The sequence below is a fragment of the Labrus bergylta genome, chromosome 13 (genome assembly GCF_963930695.1).
Source record: "Labrus bergylta chromosome 13, fLabBer1.1, whole genome shotgun sequence".
Lineage (NCBI taxonomy): Eukaryota > Metazoa > Chordata > Actinopteri > Labriformes > Labridae > Labrus > Labrus bergylta.
This window is the reverse complement of record NC_089207.1, coordinates 21,488,796-21,513,151: the sequence shown is the minus strand read 5'-3', so window position 1 is coordinate 21,513,151 and position 24,356 is coordinate 21,488,796. Positions and strand designations below refer to the sequence as shown.

The 24,356-nt window shown below is 46.1% G+C and overlaps 1 protein-coding gene across 4 annotated transcripts in view; it reads right to left on the bottom strand.

The window, feature by feature from the left end:
• Positions 1-409: 409 nt before the first annotated feature.
• enox1 (ecto-NOX disulfide-thiol exchanger 1) overlaps positions 410-24,356 on the bottom strand; it is a 69,248-nt gene continuing 45,301 nt past the window's right edge. For 3 of the 4 annotated variants that reach the window (XM_065962032.1, XM_065962033.1, XM_065962031.1), the window contains 14 exons: positions 23,225-23,375; positions 22,964-23,101; positions 18,322-18,489; positions 18,014-18,220; positions 17,420-17,653; positions 15,169-15,381; positions 12,399-12,505; positions 9,194-9,308; positions 8,828-9,033; positions 7,913-8,020; positions 6,051-6,107; positions 3,964-4,066; positions 1,274-1,359; positions 410-951 (listed from right to left, as the gene is read on the bottom strand). In XM_065962032.1, coding sequence (XP_065818104.1) covers positions 820-951; positions 1,274-1,359; positions 3,964-4,066; positions 6,051-6,107; positions 7,913-8,020; positions 8,828-9,033; positions 9,194-9,308; positions 12,399-12,505; positions 15,169-15,381; positions 17,420-17,653; positions 18,014-18,220; positions 18,322-18,489; positions 22,964-23,101; positions 23,225-23,234 — 1,884 coding nt within the window. In that variant the 5' untranslated portion in view covers positions 23,235-23,375 and the 3' untranslated portion in view covers positions 410-819. The remainder of the gene's footprint in view (positions 952-1,273; positions 1,360-3,963; positions 4,067-6,050; positions 6,108-7,912; positions 8,021-8,827; positions 9,034-9,193; positions 9,309-12,398; positions 12,506-15,168; positions 15,382-17,419; positions 17,654-18,013; positions 18,221-18,321; positions 18,490-22,963; positions 23,102-23,224; positions 23,376-24,356) is intronic. The other variant, XM_065962034.1, reaches the window with a different exon arrangement.

Here is a 24,356-nt window from a genome sequence, read left to right as displayed (position 1 = left end):
CACACAGCGCTGTTCTTTCCCCGCTGGCTCATCTGATCCCGACTCTCTTCTGTATCGCCTCTGAAGACGGTACAGAGGGGACATTCAGATAGAAGAATATCGCGACTGGACACAGCGGTCTGAAAGGGGTTAAAGACAAAACCAGTGTAGTTTCCCCCTGCTGGCAGTTAGAAGAAATTCAGGTTAAAGACATGACGTAGTCTTCATTATTTGATGTGATGTGAAAAGATTCATTAGACGGAGCGCCAGCAGGTTAGACATTTACATAAATATATTAAATAATGAATGTAGAAATTAAGATAATTAAACGACCAGCTGAACCGAGAAAGTCATTAATCCACACGAGTGTGACTAAAACGTAACCTGCATGAAACATTATTACACTTTAATTAAAGTTACACAACACAACTCATTCTTTACAACAACTTTATTTAAATAAGAAAACAAACTTTATGTTTTTATACAAAATCACTTCATCGTCGTCTTGACTTCCTTTACATCGCTTCGTCTTTTTGATCTGAGGGCAACAAAAAGAGACAAACTAGAAACACCTTCATCGTCTCCTCTTCATTGTCTCCTCATCAACACTTTTTATCAAACAGAAGAGAGGAAACTTTGGTATTGTTCTTTCAAAACCAGAAAGTGAGTCTGTTGTCTCGTCCAGAGTGTCCAGTGTCTGCCTCGGTCAACATCCTCATCGTCCTGCAGAATATATCCAACACACACACACATACACACACACACACACACACACACACACACACACACACAACACTGCGTCCCAACACGTCCTCAGAGTGTGTGTGTGTTCTGCCTTCGTCACGCCGAACCCAAACTGTCAAATCCACAAAACTTCCAGCGTTTCTCCAGAGTCGCTCCGACGCCGCTCAGCTCCTGACGGAACATCGACGGCAGGCGAACCATGAGACGCTCCAACTCCCCCGCAGACACCTGAGGGACAGACAGACACACAGACACACAGACACACAGACACACAGACACACAGACAGACAGACAGACAGGCAGACAGATAGACAGACAGACAGACACACACACAGACAGACAGGCAGAGACAGACAGACACACAGACAGACACACAGACAGACAGGCAGAGACAGACAGACAGACAGACAGACAGACAGACAGACAGACAGACAGTCAGACAGACAGACAGACACACAGATAGACAGACACTCAGAAAGATACATCATCATATCATCTGCATATAAAGAAACCAAAAACTTGTTAATTTAAAATGTGTTGGCACCTCTACCTTCGAGTCCAGTCTCTGAATGTACGACCACAGGTACTCCAGGTTCGCTCCAAATGGATGGACGTGGAGGAAGGTCGAGATGATGCCTGCAGAGAATAACAAAAACTAAATCAGACAGAAACTGAAAGAAAGGAAGGGGACAAAGAAGGGATCCAACTGTTGAGGAAATTATTAAGAACTTGACTTCACACAAGAATGATTCAGGGAGACTCATGGCTTAAGTTGAAGAACGAAACTTGTCTGTGATGTCTAGGACAATTTGAAGCAGACACTAAGTCTACCAAACAACATTCAGATATGAGGGGCCCTTGACACGTTAAGCTGTCCTTGCTTTCTAGTCACAGCTGAACTCTATTAGGTCTGACTGACATCAGAGAGCAGTGAATAAACAAAATAATTCTGTACATCTAAATCTAAAAAGGTACTGAAATTCCACCACACCAACAAGTTACAGAAGTATTCAAACTAGTTAACGTTCAACCTGTGCTGTAATAATAATAATAATAATAATAATAATAATAATAATAATAATAATAAATTAGATTTATATAGCGCTTTTCTAAATACTCAAAGATGCTAACAGTCCATTCAGTCCAGTACAGTCTGTTTACCTGCTGCAGAATGAAGAGATCTACTACGGATGTTCAGAGACTTTGTTTTCTTATAAGTCATTGTGGCTCTCTTAAGGCTCAGGGTTAGAAACAGCAGATTTATCCAATAACAACGATTTGTCTTGTTTCATTAGTCTGTGGTTGTGTGCTTTTGATTCCTAGATACAGGTGCTGCTTAGTGAAAGCTGAGCTTATCAAGCTAATAAAACAGAGAGAGAGAGAGAGAGGGCGAGAGAGAGAGAGAGAGAGAGAGAGAGCGAGAGAGAGAGAGAGAGAGCGAGAGAGAGAGAGAGGCCACAATCTGCATCCTCATGAACTGCTGCACAATAAACAAACTGCAGAGCGGCTCTATAAAAAGCGCTGGCCGAGCAGAAAGCGCTCCTGACTTGATTACTTCTGAGAGGTCCTGCAAAGGTGGGCAGTCATGCAGAGGGAGTGGGGCTGGGGGGAGGGGTGTGGGGGTGCTGGTGACGATGGAGGAGTGAATAGACAGGCGTCCCCTGGAGGACCCGGCACAGCCAATATTTATTTCCTTGATTTATGTGGCGAAACGCCGGCAATTACAGACAGGCCTGATTCAGTTCCTTCCAGCAGACGTGCTCACATGGAACAGAGCCGCAGAGTGTGTGTGTGTGTGTGTGTGTGTGTGTGTGTGTGTGTGTGTTTGAAAACCCTCCTGTCCTGATCGTTCTCCTCACCTTCATGTAAATAGAACTTTAGGATAACTCTGGTTGACCTGGTTGTTCACACATGCATCTCACAGCAGGAGACTATCCCTGTCAGACGGGGGGGGGGGGGGGGTTTGAGAAATATTTTTACGTTATGTGAAACATTTTGGCCTGTCATTACATATTTTTAGTGTGATGTGACATCTTCCTGCAGTCGACCTTCAGGGCTAAGCTACTTAGATACTTAAACGTGTCAGGTGTGCTCTCTCAGAGGAAGGTGTTGGTACAATCAGTGAGAGATGCTGCAGGACAATTGTTTACAGATGTGGATTATAATCCCTCTGACCGTCTCCACCTCACGCCCATTTAAACACATTAACTTAAATATTAGAGTCTGTGCAGGAGGAGCTGTTCATGTTCTTTGTGTTTCGATTTTGACTGTTTGTTAGCTTAGCATTAAAGGTGAGTGAACGCCTACACACATAGCATGGAGAAAGAGATGAAGTGACAGTGAACTGAGCAGCAGCTTCACGTTCACACAGTTTAAACTGTGTGGACTGTCTGAATCCATCTGTGTATGTGTGTGTTTCTCTCTCTTATAAACGGTGATGCAGACGTGCAGCAGCAGCTCGGAGAGCAGCTCACAGTGATCGCTGACTGTGAGTCTGCAGCAGAGGAGAGCAGCAACAGCAGCATATTTATCTCTATTAGCAGAGCAGAGAAAATCCAGATATGAAGGAGAGAGGAGGCTTGGAGCTCGGCCTGGTGCTGGAGTCTGTTTTTACTCTCACATGAAAACACATAACAGACAAACCTGAACAGAGGTAACCCAGAATTTCTCCTGCCAGCCTTCTGGTACATTTTCCCAATTAAGTCAGGTGAGCTGATGTGAGAACGCAGCAGGAACGATTCAGGAGGGAGTTTATATCCTGTGATCGCTGCATGACCATAGACTGTCTGTAAGCCACCTCTACGATCTCCGTGCTCTTATGAACCTGCTGCATTATGTTTCCTGTTCTCCAGTATGTTCTTCTCCACTCTTTAGTTCAGATTGTGATTCTGTTCAACTACACGTAGCATTGATATAAAGACATATATTCTCATTAAAGCGTCGTATAGAGGACTCTGCTGCTTTGTGCACGTTGTTCTTTTTACGTCATGTCTTACCTCAGGAGACCCCCCTCCTGTCTGACAGGGATAGTCTCCTGCTGTGAGGTGCATGTGTTAACAACCAGATCAGGAGGATTTCAGGAGCAGTCCTCCTCAGATATGCATGTGTGAAAACGCTCTAGCTTAGCTCTTCTTTCAGAGCGAGGATAAATAGAATTTTAAGAAACCTCTAAACACACCTCTGAAGTTATTCAAACATCGAGGTTATTACTCATTCATTCTGAATGGAATTCATATTTACCCAGAAGCAGCGCCTCCTTCTCCGAAGTGGCTCCTCCCCTCATGATGACCTCACTCCTCCTCTCTCTGCTGAGGAACAGAGCGGGAACACACCCGTTCACACCCTGGAAACACACAAACACACACATACACACACACACACACACACACACACACACACACACACACACACACACACACACACACACATCATATTACACAGTAATACGATGTGGAGGTATGTTTACTTTTGTTCAGAATTTCCATTCTGAATCCATTACACCCTAGATGCTAACATAGCACTTAAACTTCACATTATTTAAAAGGTTCAATCAGTAAGATGTGTAGAGAGTGAAATGATAAAGGTACCTTACTATATGATCAGACATTAAGGAAACATGCTATGTTGAAGTGCTGGCTTCTCTGACAACAATGCAGCAGCCAGTATGTCCTCCTTCTAACTTTAGATTCTGCTCCTGAATGCTCTGGATTTGTTTGGACCAGAGAAGGTAGGCGGTTTTAAGGCACCCCCACACGGCCGTTTTGGACGCCCCTCGGTTTGCCAGATATGAGAGCAGTTATCAGGTCAAACCAACAGGTGTTGCAGCGATAGAAGCGGGTGAGAGAACTGGTTCGGATTGAGTGATTGTACCCGACCTAAAAAGCCTCTGCATGTTTCTAATAAGCTCCACGAGCAGAAACGTGCTCAAACTAGGATCAATATTGGAGATGCTTTTGAAAAATGGAGAGAGGTTAGAACACAGAAAGGTTTACAGACCGATGCAGAGCTGGCTAAACACTGAAGTTTCAGTGTCCACCACCCATTTTAACCACTAGGTGTCAGAGTTACATACTGCTCCTTTAAAGGCTTTATATGATTTTTTTATATCGATTTTTATTCGCAAGGGGATGAGTCGGCTGGCCGTCCCGGCGATGTCAACAAACTGAAGATAGGACTCGGAAAACTCTGAAAGCATCACAGACAGTGGGACTCGGGTGTTACACCCATTGTAGACAGTCATGACTCACAGAGTTATTTTCAGAGGATATATTTGATTTCTATTACATTTAAGTGTGAAAAAACACATATAAAGCCTTTAATATCTACTTACATGGATGTTGTAATACTTTAAATACAGCTGAGGTTTCTGCTGTAGTTTGGATTTGAAATCAGTTGTTTGACTTGTAATGAATGTTTCCATTGTTGTGTTTCTTCCTGCTGTGGTTCATAGAGAGAACGTGGAAAACACGGTGTACACATGTTGTTTAGGACAAACGCTTTTAAAAACATTGCTGAACACGTCGCTTTGGATAAAAGCATCTGCTAAGTGAATTGTAGAATTGTAGAAAACACACAGAACATCCATGTTTAATGTAAAACGTCACATCTGACGGCTCAGTGACGCATCAACGTCCTCCTTCAGTTTACACTCCAGCAGCTTCGGGGTTAAAAGTTGATCGCCATGATATGTTTTAATGCATGGATGTGTGTGTGTGTGTGTGTGTGTGTGTGTGTGTGTGTGTGTGTGTGTGTGTCTCTCTGACACTTAAGTGCTGTGAGAGGCTTCAGAGCAGAGTAATATCAGCCTACACTTTCTGCTTCTGTCTCTTAAGTGTTGATCTACACTGGTGATCTCTGACCTCTCACCCTCTGATGAACTGTGTTTGCACTGTCTGAGGTTTCCCAGAGCTCCAGAGTAACCTCAAAGTGACTTTTATATCATAAAGAATAGAATCAAAAGTGGTGATCCTTTGTGATAATGTCCGTCCTCGTTTCAACACTCGCTTGATAATTGTATCAAATCTCTGAGAGGAAACTTTGAACACGTTGATGAAGAAACCGTATTTATGGTTGAAATGAGATCTGAGATGTTACCATGCTCACTGGGTGACCTGGACTCGTCAGATGAATGTGGACTTCATTAAAGTGTTAGGAGATATTTTTGACTGTAAATCAGACACTTCTTTAGATCTGACTTTTTGCTTTGCATTCACAAAGAAAAGCAGCCGGGGTCAAGGCTACAATGCATCTTGGGAAATCTAGACACTGCAGGCCCAGCTGACGACGTTTTGCGGACCTGATTTCACATAACACAGTGTCTGGTTTACCTTTTCATGCAGCTCTCCGTTGGTCCCGTCCACCGCCTCCACACTGCTGCCCAGCAACTACAGAGGGAGAGAGAGAGAGAGAGAGAGACGGAAAGAGAGGGAGAGAGAGAGAGAGAGAGAGAGAGAGAGAGGGAAAGAGAGAGAGAGGGAGAGAAGGAGAGAGAGAGGGAGAGCGAGACGGAAAGAGAGAGAGGGAGAAAGAGAGAGGGAGAGAGAGATACAACAGGTCTGTTGATGAGCCGCAGAGCGAGTTCTCGTGTGCAGCAGAGGAGCTGAGTCTGTTTCTTCTTCTCTTGTTTTATAGATGTGTCTGTTAGAGGATCTGTCCACTGAGAAACTCTGATCTCATAAATGATTCAACATGACATCACAAACACGCACAGCGGATTAAAAACAACAAACTAGTTAAACGTGCGGAGACTCTCTGAAACACAAACCTGGTCTGCTGTGACTCTCTTTCTTAATCTCTGGACCAAAACTAATCTATGCTTCTTGTATTGATTTTTGATTCTCAAACAACGAAATGACACACACATATGAAATGTTTAGAAATTTGATCAACTAACGAGGCGACGCCTACGACCTCGTCCAGGTGGTCAACTTGACCTGCCTCACCTCACGACAATCACCTGACGACACCTCCTTCCTATTAGCACTCAATTCAAGCTGCAGAGTCCCCGTCTCTCTCTGACCTGCAGCAGTTCTGCACCCTCGCTCAGCCCCGCCTCCACCAGCATCCACCTGTCGGCTCGACTGGTGGGTTTAAGACGTCATCCCATCACTCCTCAAATGTCTGCATATTAAATAAAACTGTGAGGAGCGACGAGGTCTGAGCTGAGACGCCAAACACAAAGTGAACTGGACTAACGTTACAGCAGGCAAAAATGACTAAAATGTGACAAAAACAGCTGAACATGAGGAATGCTACCGACAAAAATGTAAATCTAAAAGAGCTGGTTAACTTTTCTCTACGAGACCGTGATCACAGAACCAACTAACTGTTCACAATGAAATTCATTGTCAACTTCTTTGTTCATAAACTTTTTTTGTAGACTAATCGTTCCAGCTGAGGTCAGGACTGTGTGCCCTCAGTGATGCTAAGCTAACAGCTAATACAGGGTCCGTACATCCCCCCTGACTGTTAAACCACAACATGAAGTTCAAACTTAAGATGCAACACGGGGATGATTGTAATGAACACACATTATAAGTGTTGAGTAGCGTGGCTAACTTTCAGTCTTATATACCGAATCTGCTCCACACAAGTATTTACACAAACACACACACACACAGATGCACACACACACACACACACACACACACACACACACACACACACACACACACACACACACACTCAGTGGCATGTCTCGGGTCAAACCACTCTCCGCTCGGTAGGAAAATAACAGAATAAACCTCCAGGCAGGAATGTTGCCATAGCAGCACTCGTGTCCTTTAACAGCCATGCCTCCCTTCATCATTTTAAAACCTGTGTGCGTGTGTGTGTGTGTGTGTGTGTGTGTGTGTGTGTGTGTGTGTTTATAGACCATGACAGAGCCCCAGAAGAGGTCGCAGTAAAAAGCACTTTAAAGGAAACGTCCCTCTGGGTGGAGGCTGACGCTGAAGAGCGACGGGTTGACGCACAAACATAAATGTTGGTGTGTTCAAACCTTTACACACTAAACTCACTTTAAACACCTTAACTGACGCAGACAGACACCTGTGTTTCATCAAACTGCTCCAATCCTCGGCTTAAAGTGTGAACAAACCGAGCAGATCTACAGAGACAAGCCGAACCAGAGAGTAACGATCCGTCATCAGAGGATCAATAAGAACCAATCAGCTGAGACGTGCGTACACACCTTGTCTCTGAGCGTAAGCACTTCCCCCTCCAGGTGGCGATGCTCGTCTCTGGCCTGCTCCAGCTCCGCCTCTTTGCTCTTCAGCTTCTCTTGCAGACTCAGGAGTTGCTGCAAAACAAACACAGAAACAGACAAACAGAGACATGACATAATTCTAAAAGTGTTTCTTTAATAAAAGAGACCAAACAGAAATGAGTAAAAAGGTGAAACTCTGAAGATACATAAGTGTCTGAGCCTGAATCAGCTCAACACTTCAGATGGTTTTCACATTAAATAAAGTGAAGAACTGATTCACAAAAGGATTGCACGGCTTTGACGCTCACCAGATGCCTGCAAAAAACACAAAAACCCGTAATTTGTTAAACGCACCTTTAACTGCGCTGCAGAGTAAACCGCCTCTCTCTGAGCCCGTGCAGGTTGTGCGTATTTAAAGGAGTCATCAGACAGTTATTGAGGGGTTAAATGTGCGTCTATGTTACAGATCAGTCTGTGACAATCTCTGAGACTGTGAGAAGTCAAATAAACAGCACATGAAAACACGCCAGCAGCAGGCGGTGTGTGTGTGTGTGTGTGTGTGTGTGTGTGTCTCTAACGTGCCTGCTTCTATCAGCACTGTCACTTTAGATCGAGACAGACAGAAAGTCGAGTCACATCAGGCTAACCCGTAGCAGCCGAGCGCTGCGCTCGAACACGCTGTCTCTGTGTTTATGGAATCAGTGGAGCAAAGCATCATGGGAGAGCACTGAGTCAGCACTGAGAAACACTCAAAAAAAGAAACACTGCTGGATTTTATGTTTGCTTCAGGGAAGTAAATAAACAGTGCTCGCAGCTGCTTCCTGATGCACACCTGCCAAAAACACGCTGACATGCACACGCACGCACACACACAAGCGCGGTGTCGGTGGAGGGCGGTACCTGCTGCATGTTGTGCATGCTCTGCTGCAGCAGCTGGATCTGAGCCTCGGGACTGTGCGTCTGAGCGTGTGTCAGCATGTGGTCGTCGTCAGGGCGACCGGCTCCTCTCGTGTCCTTCCTCAGTAGCTCCACCTCGTTCCTGTAGGCGTCGAGCTGCCAGCGCAGGGAGTCGTTCTCCTCCCTCAGAGACGCGGGGTCACACACTCCTGCAGGAGGCGAGGGAGGGAGAGGAAACGAGAAAGGAGTGAAAGGAGGAGGGGGGGGATAAAGAAGAAGACATACAAAGACCACATCGAGAAGTTCAAATAAAGTCCTTCCTGCCTCAGAAACCGCAGTTAGTGTTTAACCATCTGACAGTTTTCGTACCGTTCTCTGTGCGCGGCCTCTTGCAGGGATTCTCCTCGGAGTCGTCGTCGGACATCTCCATCTCCTCCTCCCGTCTGATACCCATGATCTCCTCACTGTGAGCGTTCCTCAGCTCCTGAACACCACACACACACACACACACACACACACACACACACACACACACACACACACACACACACACACACACACACACACACACACACAATCTCTGATGTAAAAACAGGCTTTTTTGAATGGGTGTGTATGTGACTTCCTGTGCTGCTGCAGCCAGCCTCTAGTGGACACTCGAGGAACTGCAGGATTTTACACTTCCAGTGGTTTAAAGGTCCCATATTCTTCTTTTTCTGGTTTTATATGCTCTTTAGTGTGTTTTCCATGTGTCCTGCATGTTTAGGCACATCTATGTGCAAAAATTCAAAGTCCGCAGAAACGCGGCTTCTCCTACGTCCTCCTGTTAGCTGTAGCATTAGCCCCATGTAACGCTCAGTTCTAGCCCCTTGATAAAAATTTGTCAATCCGATGTCATTGTCAGTGTGAGATCACTGATCTAAGCCCATTGGCCCTGCAGCTCATTTTGCACGCCCGTTAACTTCTGTAGCACGCCCACGATATGCCGTAGCCTGCGGTAGCACAGTAGTGCTAAGGTGCTAATGTTTATGCTCCCCTCGGACGGAGCCAGTGGCTGCATTCCCAATATGGTAAAAGAGGCGGGACATTTACGAGAACTGTGCTGAGCAACTGACCAATAACGACAGAGCAGATCGGCAGACCAATCAGAGCAGACTTGGCCCACGTGGGGCTCTGCAGTGGGGGCTCAGCAGAGCGTAGCTGACGGACTCAGAGCGGAGAGGGAGCAAGGAGGAGCAGTACATGAAAACAGATACTTTTTTTGGACTTTAGCTATTGTGAACGTACAAAAGTAGGAACATAGATTAAATATACGAACCCCAAAAAGGGCATAATATGGGCTCTTTAAGACACTCGTTCATTAGCTTCACTTTCAAAGTTAAGAGGCTACGTCCACTTATTATATACAGTCTATATCCTGAACAGTTTTTCTTTACCTTTCTTTATTATGCTCGGCTGCGGTGTGAATCATGTCTTTCAGCTCAAGTGGAATCATAATTCAGAGCGTGCATTAACACTTGAAGTGAAACCTGTGCGTGTGTGAGGAGACTTTAACAGAACGAGAGCAGAGAGCTGCTGCAGCCCTCGGGGAAATCAGATCCGTTTCCTGCTTCCATTTTCATTATCTGTTCATTTGTCAGCTGAGATCTCACCGCAGATGTCTGAGTGAGCGAAGGACTCGGAGGAGAGGAACACGATGGGGACAGGCGGCAAGGTTTGAAAACGTCAGATGAAGATACAGAGGAGCAGGTAGACTTACCACAGAACATAAAGAGGACTGTAACATGCTAGAGATGGTTCTGTCTCACATTATACTGTCTCTTACCTCGGGTACCTCCAAATATTTAAAACACAGCGACCTCGGGCGAAGCTTCACTGACGGTTAGAGGCGTTATCTATCACGCTGGGCGGATTTCTGATACAGACGATTTAAAAAAGCAAATACAAAACTAAAACTCTATAAAATATTAGATGTAATATTTTGGCTTTTAGGTCTCTTTTTCAATTACAAACCAAAGAGGTGTGTTGTGTTGTGTTGGTGTCGTCCAGCAGGGGGCAGCATTGCCTTTGCAGTAATTAAAGACTCTGTCACAAACTGTCATGAAGAAGAATCTGAGTGCTTTAACGTCGGCCATGTTTGACCTGAAAAGACCATAAGAACGTCTCATGTCTCTTAAAACATATTTCCTCGTTTCCTGTCTCCTCTGCTTCGTTTCCTTGCATCTCTGGTGGGAGGAACTAGGACGCAAGTGGAGGAGGCAAGTGGAGGACACTTGGAAGCAATTAAGGGAACTATGACGTACCCACGTTTTGAAAATGGCAGTGTCTCCGCCATCGTGTAGACTGGAAATACCCAGCTGCTCTGAAAACAGAGGCTTTTTGCACATGCTCAGTAAATAGCCATGAGGGAGAAGGAGGAATACAACAACAATGGCTGCCTCTGTTTGTGAAAATGTCGACTTTCATGATTCCCAGTAGCAATTGCCTTGAATTTTACTCTCTGTGTGTATAAAGCCCTGTTCAGACTGCCGTTTCAAGCTGCGATATCTAAGGCCCTGTGACCCTGTTCCGCCTTCAATCTGAACGTAGTGGAGGCGTTATGGGGGGACGTTGTGACCCCTCCCCCCCACATTACCGTCTTTAGAGGTAGTAACAGAGACATTACAGTGTCTGTCTACAAACCCCCCAATGATGAGAAAAGTCCATCCTCTCCGTCTTTTGCCTGCTCCACTTTTCAGAAAATGTGTGCTCAAACAGGCCGTTTGGAGATTTTCCCTTCATGACATCACAAAGGGCAGTAACCCCTCCCCCAGGTGGGTGACACTCCCACAGCTAGGTGTTTGTTCGGCCCTCTGAGTCTGCCTTCTCACCGTAAAAAATAGGACATGGAGCAAGAAAGCCAGAGACACCCAGCCCTTCCAGAGAGGGGGCGTGGTCAGACACAGCTCATTTACATTTAAAGGTACAGACACAGAAACAGCCTGTTCTGAGCAGGGCTGAAATAGAGGGGTTTATAGACATGATCAAATACAGGATCAGAGTGGATTTAGAACAAGAAACTTCACAGACATGTTTTGGGGAGCCTTATTTACACTGGTTGAAGGGACGACAATGAGACCTTTAAATGTATTACTGGCAGGTGTGTGCTGCCCCTAGTGGACTGTGGTGAACTGCAGGTTTTTGTCAAAGAATTATGAATGCACAGATCTAATGATGAAATATTATAAACTCCCAGCAGAGCAAACAGATGCTCCACATCTGAATCCAGTGTGCTGGTGTTTCTCCCGCCTTCTTATTAAACTTTGAAGGTTCAAACTTGTGATCTCGATGTGACACTGAGATATGAAATATTAATCACAGACTTAACCCTGGAAAAATCTGTTACCATGGCAGCGCCTCACACTTTCCAGGAGGCATCAGATCTTTGGTTTACGTCCAGAAGGGGAGAGAGAGAGTGATCCGTCTGACTGTCTGTCTGTCTGAAACGCCGAAGCATCAAGAAAATCACAGACTCCTTCAGGTCTGTCTGTCAGCGAGCAGAGGAGGAGGAAGAGAGAAGAGAAGGAGTACCAACCTCACACTGTTTTCTCCACATGTCTATGTTCTTGCGCTGAGCTTTTGAGAAATGGTCCCATGCCTTTTGTCTGGTGGCGGCGGTGAAAACGGTGGTGATCTGCTCGACTTTGGGGTGAAGAGGGAGGAAGAGGAGGAGGAGGGGGAGGAGGAGGAGGAGGGGGTCAAGACAAAACAAGCGTTTTATGTAGCGTTGTAGCTCTGACTGAAACTCGTACAGTGGACAGAAGAGAGACTGACCTGACCTTTGATTCATTTTAACAGTTCACTCCAAAAACAGTGGCATCACCGGCTCAGGTCGGACTCCTGAAAGGAGCAATATGTAACTATGACCCCTGGTGTTTAAAATGGGTACTGCAGTCCAAATTCTAAACATTGTAGAGAACTGTCTCCCCCCGCCCCCTCCTCTCTAGAGTCGATGCTCAAGCAGGTTACCATGCCAGCACTTCAACATAGCATGTTTCCTTAATGTCTGATCATACAGTAAGGTACCTTTATCATTTCACTCGCTACCAGCTCACTGATTGATCCTTAAACAATCACAAATGTGTTACAGCTCTGTGAATAGTGAAAACATACAGTAGATAGCTGTGCAGGGTCCCGTAATGTGTTGCATCGTTTTGCAGGACAGACAAAGTGCAGATGAAGTAACTGTAGATTAAAGGCAGCCATGTCTGTAGACAAACCACAGAGAGAGCTCCTGTCCTTTATATTTAAGCATACATTATATATAAAGCTGCATGTTCCCTTTAAGACAGTCTGACTTCTGAACTCCTGCAGAGAGTCGCTGAGCAGATGATGAACTGATGAGGAGACAAATGAAAAAGTCGTGCAGATACACTGAGTTTAACAGAATAGGCCTGGTAGTGTGTGTGTGTGTGTGTGTGTGTGTGTGTGTGTCTCTCTCCTGTCCGTCTCTCTGTACTTACATCACCTGCAGTCTCACTTCCCTCACGACTCACTGAGGCAACATTTATCCAGAATGGAGGCTTTTTCTTTTTTTATACACCTCAGTGTGTTTACGTTATAAATAATATAACAGCTGAGATGATGTTCAATCATTACGACAGATTTGAACTTTGACCTCAAGGTCACTACAGCCACACACTATGTTGGAAAATGTTGCCTTGTTATAAAATGCTCTGACATTTTCTCATCTGTCTCAAACACTTTCAGCACAGACAACATTTTGACTCAACAAACCTGCAAGAAGAACATCAAATAAAAACCCAAACAGCATGGAGAAACACCTGAGACCTGGACTTCCTGTTCGTAAGACTCAGACAGAGACGGGTTTGACTTACCTCTTAGGTTTTCCCCACAGACACCGTGTGACTAAAGACTGTTAAAGATGGAGATTCATGTGGTCAGGTTGAGATGATTCATCGTCTGAAGGCTGACTTACATTGTATTTATATTCTGCACTTTGTTTACTTCTTTAGGAGAAACTGTTTGACATGAAATCTATTCTACTGCTCCATCTTTAAATCTTAAAAGAAAAAAAAGTAATCTTGAGCGTCAGGTTCTGGAGACTTATCAGAGCAAAGCTAGGAGCAAAGTTGTCGAACATGCCCACCCGGTCAGCTCACTCAAATGCCCCTGCCGGCCAATCAGAGGAGAGTGTCGCCCCCTCAACCACTGCCGTCTTCATTCATGCACGGCCTGCTCTGACCTCAGCGGCGAGGAAGTGTGGACAACAGGAACGCGAGGAATAGAAATCCTTCCTGCATCTTCTCCCATCTCCTCCCATTTTTCTTCATGAGTAAGGTCTTTTACCCGCTCTTTATAAAGCGCGTCAAGATAACCCTTGTTATGAATTGGCGATTTGAAAATAATGATTGACCGGGTGAGTACCAGACGCACAGCAGAAGATTTCCCGATGCTCTTTCTAGCAGAAAGTTTATTTCATCAAGTCTAAAACCATCCACCCGCCCGACCTCCTCCGTGTATGGCTCCTCGCTCTTTGTACGACTTCACCTGACGTTAACGCAGACAAGACCTTACAGAGACCCACTGACCATCTGCTGTGTTCAAGTGAACAGACTGAAACAGAATTCATCAGAACAAAAAGATTTTCAGGACACTATCGGAGAAATGTCGCCCCCTGGTGGATAAACACCCTCACTGCAGCTCCACCTGCACAGACATATCGAGTTTAGTTTAGTTTAATAACAAATGAGCCTGGGATTGATCCTGAGTGTTGGTATCTTCTTCAGCCCGTCTCTGAAAAGGGCAGAGCGTTTTCACATCTCTGACTCTGAACCAGTGTGTGTCCGCCACGCGGCGAGCGGAGGATAATGGAAATAATGGGGAGACGGATGGAGGAGCATAGTCATGGAGACGGGGGCTGAGACATGCTGGCTGAGTAAATGACTCTGCACAAGAAAGCTGCACTAGAATATGTGTGTGTGTGTGTGTGTGTGTGTGTGTGTGTGTGTGAGAGGTGTCACTATGACAGCAGACACACTGGAGGCTGATGGGGACTGACCTAAAGTGGGATCTTATATATTTGAGGCTCGTTTGTTTCACACACATTTCATTTTGGAGAAAGCTGGATAGAGATATTCCTTTGGGATTAATAATGTTTAAAGATTCTTTATTATTTTATTTAATTATTTACAGAAATGTTATCTTTCTTTAACGTTAAGATATAAAAATATAAAGGTACCTGTAACGATGTGATCTTACTTGCACGGTCACAGTTAGAGCGTCGCCTCCTTCGCCCGCCTCTGAGCAGCGACTGAACATGAAGAAACAAAAAGAGTTCTTACACTGTGTCAGGATCGCTATCAGGGCGTTCTTGAACGTCTCCTTGGCCCGCTCCATCTCCTCCTCGTGCTGAGCTTTCTCTCCCATCAGCCTGCGCACGTGGCTGTTTGCTGATTGGATCATGGAGTAGAAGTGATTGGCGGTGCGTCGGTTCACCTCGCCGCGGTCGATCCACGTGTAAAGAACCGCCGTGGCATCGCAGAAATTAAGATCATCTGAGGAGAGAATAAAGATTAAGATATCTGAGACAAACAGCGTTAATATAACTACCATCAAACTAAAAATGAATGTGTGGACTTTACTCCAGCAGGATCTGAGAGCATGATAAAAACTCATCATAATAAACGTTTAACTTCTGTAGCGTTCTCTGTGCCGTCAGAGCGTGTGCCTGCTCCATGAAGTCTCACACCAGCAGAGTCTGCAGTATCTGGATGTCTGAACGTATTTCATGGGACCTTTAGCGCTCAGTCGGGCTAAACAAACAGCAGACTTCCTCTTCCTCCTGGGGGGCGTTCACCGCTCATGCCTCTGTGAACCCGTCACAGCCACCGAGCACAAAAAGCATTTTTGATTTCCAACTTTCCAACCAAACCCTCGCTCGGCATCCCGTCTCAGAGGTCTCTGCGGGCTTTTGTCGTTCTGTTTCATTTGAATAATAATGGAAGGGAGCGATGGAGGCGAACAGAACAGAGTGAATTAGAGAACATTTAATGAGCTCAATACCCGCCGCTACACAACCTGTAAGAAGACACTTTCCCCGCTCTGATAGAGGCTCATTCACACGCACGCCGCAGATTACAGTCACATTACGGGGAGCACAAAGAGACACAGCTGAGCGGAGACGACCACAGAGGAAGAATTAAATTTATTTCTCAGCTGTTAGAGGAGGAGAATACATTCAAAAAGGTTATTCAGAGGAAACACGAATGTTTATGTGTGCCGGTAGAGGAGGATAAACGCTCAGAGGCTCAGGGTTGACTTTCAGATCAAATAACCAGCGCTGAATCTGACACGGGACGAGATGCAGCAGAGACGAGACTCAGCGGAGAGGGTGAGGGCCGCAGGTAACGCCCGGGGAAGTTTTTGATAAGCTCATTTGATTGTTTAAAATTGAGAGACACAGACGGACAGTAGGACAAAGAAACAAGCTGCACAGAGACACGTGTACAGGTGAACATGTCTCTAAAGGTGAACATGTCTACACAGGTGAACATGTCTACACAGGTGAACACGTCTGTACAGGTGAACATGTCTCTAAAGGTGAACACATCTGTACAGGTGAACATGTCTCTAAAGGTGAACATGTCTACACAGGTGAACATGTCTGTACAGGTGAACACGTCTGTACAGGTGAACATGTCTCTAAAGGTGAACACATCTGTACAGGTGAACATGTCTGTACAGGTGAACATGTCTCTAAAGGTGAACACATCTGTACAGGTGAACATGTCTGTACAGGTGAACATGTCTCTCAAGGTGAACATGTCTACACAGGTGAACATTTCTCTACAGGTGAACATGTCTGTACAGGTGAACATGTCTCTCAAGGTGAACATGTCTGTACAGGTGAACATGTGTCTAATGGTGAACATGTGTCTAAAGGTGAACATGTCTGTACAGGTGAACATTTCTCTACAGGTGAACATGTCTGTACAGGTGAACATGTCTCTCAAGGTGAACATGTCTGTACAGGTGAACATGTCTGTACAGGTGAACATGTCTCTAAAGGTGAACACATCTGTACAGGTGAACATGTCTGTACAGGTGAACATGTCTCTCAAGGTGAACATGTCTACACAGGTGAACATTTCTCTACAGGTGAACATGTCTGTACAGGTGAACATGTCTCTCAAGGTGAACATGTCTGTACAGGTGAACATGTGTCTAATGGTGAACATGTGTCTAAAGGTGAACATGTCTGTACAGGTGAACACGTCTACACAGGTTCCTCCTGCAGCTCTTCAGCTTTCTCTGTGTCAGCTCTTTGTTTGTTTCTGTGTTTAAACGAGGATGAAGAGGATCAATAATTGTTCAGCTTTCTCACTGATTCACCTGAACTTTTGATCAGGTATCACAGCAGGTAACACACACGCACGCACACAGATCACTGTGAGAACATGCTTTCAGATTCATCTGCTTACTGTAAATGTTTTTTTTTTTTTAAATCTCTTTTACCATGACACCAGCTGAATCCTACTGAGGCACATCCGCCTCTCATGACTCAGCAGTTTATAATCCATCACTTCACCTCACCTTTTAGCCTCTCTGCCAGCAGCCCCGCCTCGTGCTCTGTGTAGTGCACGATGGGCGGGGGAGACGGCGGTCGGAGGCGATCCTCGTGGACCTTGCGTCGGTGGCGCTCCTCTCGGGCGAACAGGCGTTGTTTACACTCCCACTCATACAGGTCGTCCCTGGCCTGAGCAAAGTCCACGTGGATCCTCCCCGAGTCTTTTTTATCGGTGCTGGAGCCGATTCGCATCCGATACCCTGAGAGGAGAGGATCAAATGGAATCAGGACGCCAGTGAAGATGCACAGCTCTGTTAACCAGCACGACCTTCAGAGGATCAGTTGGTAACAACATTTATCCGTCTGAGAAAACGCACAAAGAAAAGCGTTTTGAAATGTAGTTGTGCTGCTCACTTTGGCCACTAGAGGCTGAGGTGAGTATTACTCGCCTCCTGCAAGTTTTAAACACAGACTGTAAAGATGAATCCTGAGGGACGTCACCCATCTGTTCCTGCAGGGGACGCTGGAGTCCCATCCATGCCGTTCTCTGTGTCTCAGCCTAACTTTCAGTCGACCTAACACCACGCTGCGAGGGCAGACGATCATGCTGTGTGACTCACCTGACAGGTAGATGGCTTTGTCCACCATGAACTCCTCGCTGTAGCGGATGTGACAGAAGTTCTTCTTGCTCTTTCGGATGGCGGTGATCTCTCCGCACTGATCAAACACCTCCCTGACGATCTCCTCTGTGGCATTCTCCGGCAGACCTCCGACAAACACCGTCTTACAGCCGGGGGGGCGCTCCCGGGTGGACGGAGGGGGCAGGCCTGAAGGACAATGACATCACCATCATGTTTCCTGGCTGAATGTTTGAATGAGGGAGTATGACAATGATGCGATGTTGCTGATGAATGATCTCGGGTCTTACTGGGGTTCTGGGGGAACAGCGTGCAGCTCTTGCAGTGGATGATCTCTTTGATGACGGGCATGTCAGGGGGGATGGGAGGGGGCGGGACCAGGCTGATTCCCGCCATCATGGGGTTGATGGGAGTGAGGAGACCGAGGCCGGGCTCGAACCTCTGGATGCACAGAGACTCTGCAGGACAGAGACACAGGTAAAGAATAGACAGCTGATGAATCAACACACATCAATCAATATTTAAATTTATCTGATCTGACAATCATTCAGAGCAGAGGAGAAGCAGGGCCAGCTGCATCCAAACAGATCTGGCTGTTTTATTAAAAGTAAGAAAATGATGAGTAGTGTTGGCTTTAATCAAAATACAGAAAAAGCTGCAACAGAGGACGAGGAAAGAGAACCTGCTGCAGAGGAGGGAAATAAAACACTGTTATCTGTGAGAAAGAGATCAGAGAAGATAAAAACTGGAGACGAGATCTGCAGGGACAGACAACAACAAAAACGCCTCCTGAGTGTGTGAGAGGAAAGAGGAGAAGCAGCGAGGACAGGAGGGGAGGGGAGAGAGGAGAGAGAAATGTGTGTTCAGGACGGAGAGAAAGTGAAGAAGAGGAGAGAAGATAAAGAGGCGACAGGAGCCATGTTTCAGCTGTCTGGGTGAAAATAGAGCAGGCAGGGTGGAGGCGGAGGGCGGAGCAGAGTCGCGTGTTCCTATCTACAACACTGCAATAACAAGAGAGCGGGAGGAACCAAACGTCAGCACAAACCCCCCCATGTCCCCCACGCAGCCACAACAGCAGCGAGGATGAAGTGATTTAAATGAGAGGAGAGGGAGGCTGTCACAACCGAGAGAGGACACACGTCTCCTACAGAAAACTCACAGAAATAAATGTTTCTGCTGCTCGGCCTGCAGGACTGAGACGACCACACATTCATCACAGTCCCACAGCTGAAACTGTTGTCAGCAAACAGGAAGTGTAGCATGCTCCAAATAAAGAGAAGAAGAAGAAACAGAAGAAGAAAACAGTTTTTGTTTAATCAAAGATATCTCTTGCAGAAGCTTCACTCGTCTGTTCCTGCAGGGGGCGCTGGAGTCCCATCGATGGCGGTCTCCATGCTGGAAATACTGTCTCACCCTAACTTTCAGTCAACCTAACGACAGGCTGAAAGCTGGAGCTGAGGCGGTTTTTAAGCCTCTTGACAAACCGTTACACCGCGCCCACCTGTCAATCAGGTCAGCTACACGCCTTATTGTGAATAACTCTTATCCTTCATCAAATCAAAACGGATGAGTCATCAAAACATTCACCCTCCATACAGTGTGTACCGATCGAGACATGAGCTAATCAGACCTATTTGGGTTTTTGAACCAGGCTGTAAACATGTTAATCTCTGCTGTAAAAACAGGCTTTTTAGAATGGGTGTGTATGTGACTTCCTGTGCTTCTGCAGCCAGCCTCTAGTGGACACTCGAAGAACTGCAGGGTTTTACACTTCAGAATTGGCTTAATATTTCAAACACTGCATGTTGCTGCTTGAGTGCAGAGCAGTAAAACACTTCCTCTCTCTCTCCTGTTCACTCTCTGTATTAAAGATCCTCAGTCGTATTAGAAGAAAAAGAAAAACACTCAGAGTGATAATCTTCCATAAATCTGAGCGTGTGCAGCCACGGTGAATTCACAGACTCCTCAGGTCTTAGGAAAACTCATTTAAGTGTTGTCTGAGATAACCTGCACAGGTGAATTACACCTCTGTGTGTCGCACATTCATCACAATCAGAAGCACGCCGCTTTTTACTCACAGAGCCAAAAGGAGGCGAGCCCGCCTCATTTCTCGACGGTGAAAAGAAGAAAAGAGAGGAAAAACACACTGAGGGAGGAGAAAAATTAAACATAGAGCAAAGAGAAAGAGGGGGGGGAGGGAGGGAGAGGGAGAGGGAGAGGGAGAGTGAGAGAGAGGGAGAGAGAGAGGGAGAGAGGGGGGAGAGAGGGAGAGTGAGAGAGAGGGAGAGAGAGAGAGGGGGGAGAGAGAGAGGGAGAGAGAGAGGGAGAGAGGGGGGAGAGAGGGAGAGAGAGAGAGAGGGGGGAGAGAGAGAGGGAGAGAGAGGGGGGAGAGAGAGAGGGAGAGAGAGGGGGGGAGAGAGCCACCTACTGACCTGGTATGTGTACTACAGTGCTTTTAGTCATGTTTGCGGATGCATGTGCACGGCGGGTTATCAACTTGAACCTTTATTGGTTCAATTCCAGTCAATTCCCCCCCCCCCCCCCTTGTACTTAAGTACACTAAGCCCTACAGGTTTGCGTCAGTGTTTCACCTTGCATGTGTTTGTAGGATTGTTTTAGTGAGGCGGGGTGGGGGATTTGTGGGAGCGTCTCTCTCTGTATAAAGACCCCGGGTGGGCTCTGGGGGGGGCTCTTGGTGGGCTCTGGGGGGGGCTCTGATGGAATAAGAAGTGCTGCATTGTGCAGGTTTATGAAATGAACGCCGGGAGATTTGTGGAGTTTTTTGTGTGTTAAGCTCAGAATAATTGAATGTGTGGATTTAACTGAGCGGCGAGCGGAGAGACAGACAGCAGCACACGGAGCTCAGAGGGAAAATCCAAATGATGACATGTTGTTTAAAAAATGACGGCATCACATCTCCACCCTGTTTTAACTACATGTGGAAACCTTTAGATCATGAATATCTGACGTGTGTGAGTTTCCATCCTCATCCAGGAACATTTTCACTTTTTCACCTGAATCTGAGTGAAGGATGAAAAGTGTCACATCAGGCCCGTGTCCACCTGGCATTTCTTCTGGGCAGTATCGCGCTGGCTGTGCGCTCGGGAGCGTTTGCATGAAGCGTTTGTGCGCGGAGAAGAAAAGCGCTGCATGTCTGTCCTGTCTCTATGACAACAGTCTGTTGACAACGTCTGCTGTGTGAGCGACACTGCTCCGTTACTTTTTACTGCATGTTTTATATTAGAGATCGTTTATTTCACGATCAGACACGGAGCGAGGAGGATGTGGGGACAAGACACAATCTGTATGAGGAAAAACTAGGAAAAACGGGGAATATCAAACATTTGGAAAAGAGCGCCGGTGATGTCAACAGCGCCTTTCTGAAAAGTTAAAATATTTTGAATTTGGGCGCTTGGAGTGGCCGCACAAAAAAGGTAGAACGCTCAGAAAAAGGCTGGGCACGGCGCCTTTTCTCCAGGCAGCCGCTTTAGCTGCGAACGCTCTCTCCTCATTGAAAACAATTGATAAAGACGCTGGCGCTCAGAAAACAAACGTCAGGTGGACACGGGGCCGATGAGTCATTAACCTGCTTATAAAATGTTTCATCATTAAAATGCATTTCAAAACTCTTCAACCTCTCGTCCCCTCGGCTACTGAAGCGCTTAACAAACTGCCACACTGACTGTTACATGGGTTGCTATGGTAACTGTTTATGTGTTTCTCCTTGTGTTATGTGTTCACCTGTATGTCTGTGTATCCATGAACCAGCTGTGCGTCACCACAAATGAAGTATCACATCCAATGTGACGGAGCATCGGGAGTCTGGGATAGTTTAGCTTTTCAACTCGAGGAAATTTAAAAACAAAATGAGTCAGTGTTTACTTGCATTAGTATCAGACACACACACACACACACACATACACACACACACACACACACAGACACACACACACATACACACACACAGACACACTTGATTTTTTAAGCAGCTGTTAGCGTGTCTCTCTGAGCGCCTGAAGTGTCTCTAACTCTTCAAGATTCTTTGAATATGCATGAAACCTAATGTCCTTTGAGCTGAGCTGCTGTGATGGTTAGTGATACGCACGCACGCACGCACGCACGCACGCACACGCACGCACACACACACACACACACACACACACACACACAGAAACTTTAGCATTAGCACAGTATGACTTGAGATCAGTCCTCTGCTTACTCTCCCTCCTTATCGCCGTCCTGACGCGTGTGATACAATTATTGAATCACAGGAGTTAAAATATGAATATTTTATGAATATGAATATTTTAACGAAAAAAAGGTGCTCTGAACCGAATTCCCTGCGTCACAACTCCATCACACCCCTTGACATGACTGAGGGTAAGGTCATGAACTGAAGCGGGATGATGTCAGACAGCAGTGAAAAGAAGTTAAAGGATGAAGCTGATAAGAGGTGAAGCTGACACCTGATTAAAAACATTAAAGTTTCAGATCATGAGGTAAACGTTTGTTGGAGTAATCCCAGGATGAGTCTGCAGAGGGCGCTAAACAGCTTGTTCTGTAAACATGTCACAGTTCCCCCGATATGAAACCAAGAATTTCACCAGACGGCTTCAAGCCTCTACGTAAGCCACAGCCCTGCAGCGTTGTGCGTAAATGTGTAAATGTCTCATGGGATTGAAAATGTTGCTATGATGATTAATAAAGGTTCAAAGTGGGGTAAGTAAAGTTCAACGCTCGGGTAAAAGTATCGTGTTGAACCCTAAGGGCCACCGTAGATTACTGGTCTCTGCAGGTTGATGGGCGTAAAGATGAGGAAGACAAAAACAGAAGAGGAGAAGGAGAAGGAAAAGAAAGCTCAACGAGGAGATTAAGGAGAGATAAAGGAGAAAAAGAAAATGAAAAGAAAATAAATGAAGAAGAAGCTTCTACCTGAAACCAGCGGCTGCCTGCTGATTCCCATCGGCATGATGCCCAGGTTGTTCATGGCCGTCGCCCAGGCTCCATGATCCGAGACCGGGACGCTCAGGTGGTTCTGCTCAGCTCCGAGACTGCCTACACTGTCAGCTGCTGCACACACACACACACACACACACACACACACACACACACACACACACACACACACTCATCAGAGACAGTAACATATGCTGCAGGCTCGCCGCTCTGGAGGATTGCGCTTCAGTTTCTCACCGCTGGCCATCTCAGGTCGTCTCTTCTCTCCTCCCTCTGCTCTCCTCTCATCAGATCTCTCCTCCAGCTGACGGAGCGATGGACGGATGGATGAAGGGGTGGATGAACAGACGGGGTCTCATCCAGTCAGAGTCACACCATCACAGCCCACCTGCAGCGGGAACAAAGAGGAGAAGGTTGAGGAGAAACCGCCGAGAGGAATGAATCACAGATGATGAACAGAAACATCTTGAGCTAATTAAGAAGAAAAGTGATCCGGATCAAGTTCCAACAGAAACCTTCTGAAAACCCTCACACACACACCAACACAACTGTGAGGAGCAGGTTCTAATCTTTGAAACACACACACACACACACACATTGAGGTGAACTGTGCGTCTGGCTCAGTCTCCGCCCAGAGAGACTGAGCAGTCTCCGCCCTGTGCAAGCCACATGAAAAACATCAGAGCGTCAAACTGACAGGCTCGTGGCTCAGAATGAATCCCTCATTTCTGCCTGACAGGCGCAGAATCAGCTGCGTCCACACTGATTATTATTCCTGCAGCGTGGGGTCATGCAGGGCTGCAGACACACGGGGGGAGAAATGTGCTGATTTACATCCAAATCTCAACAAAAATCTTTCTACCATTGTCTTTATTTAACCTTCAAAGACGTAGAGATCAAGTTCCAAAAGGCAGCATCAGCCCGCAGGAAGATGAGCGTGTGCAGAGTGCGTGCTCTGCACGTGATCAACCACACCAGGAACCATCCAAGCTCCAAACACGATCTTATGCACGAGACATGATCAATCAATCACTGATCAATGATCCTCTGATCCTGATAATCTTCGCTCTTCTCTTCCTGCAGGAGGTTTATTTATAAATGTAATGAGTGGAGGAGAGCTGCAGATGTAAACATGTTTGTTGTCGCTGCAGGCATACACACCGTCTGAATGTGTGACAAACACACAACTGAGTCCTCACAGAAACAGAAGAACACACACGCACAACTGAGCTTGACGTGACTTTAAGACACACACACATGAAGGAGACACACACACGCTTGAAATACTAATCAAGCCTTGAATCAGAGTCTAACACTCTTACAGCGAGCCTGAATGTTCCTCTGTGTCCTCTTTGTCAGGGTCTGTCAC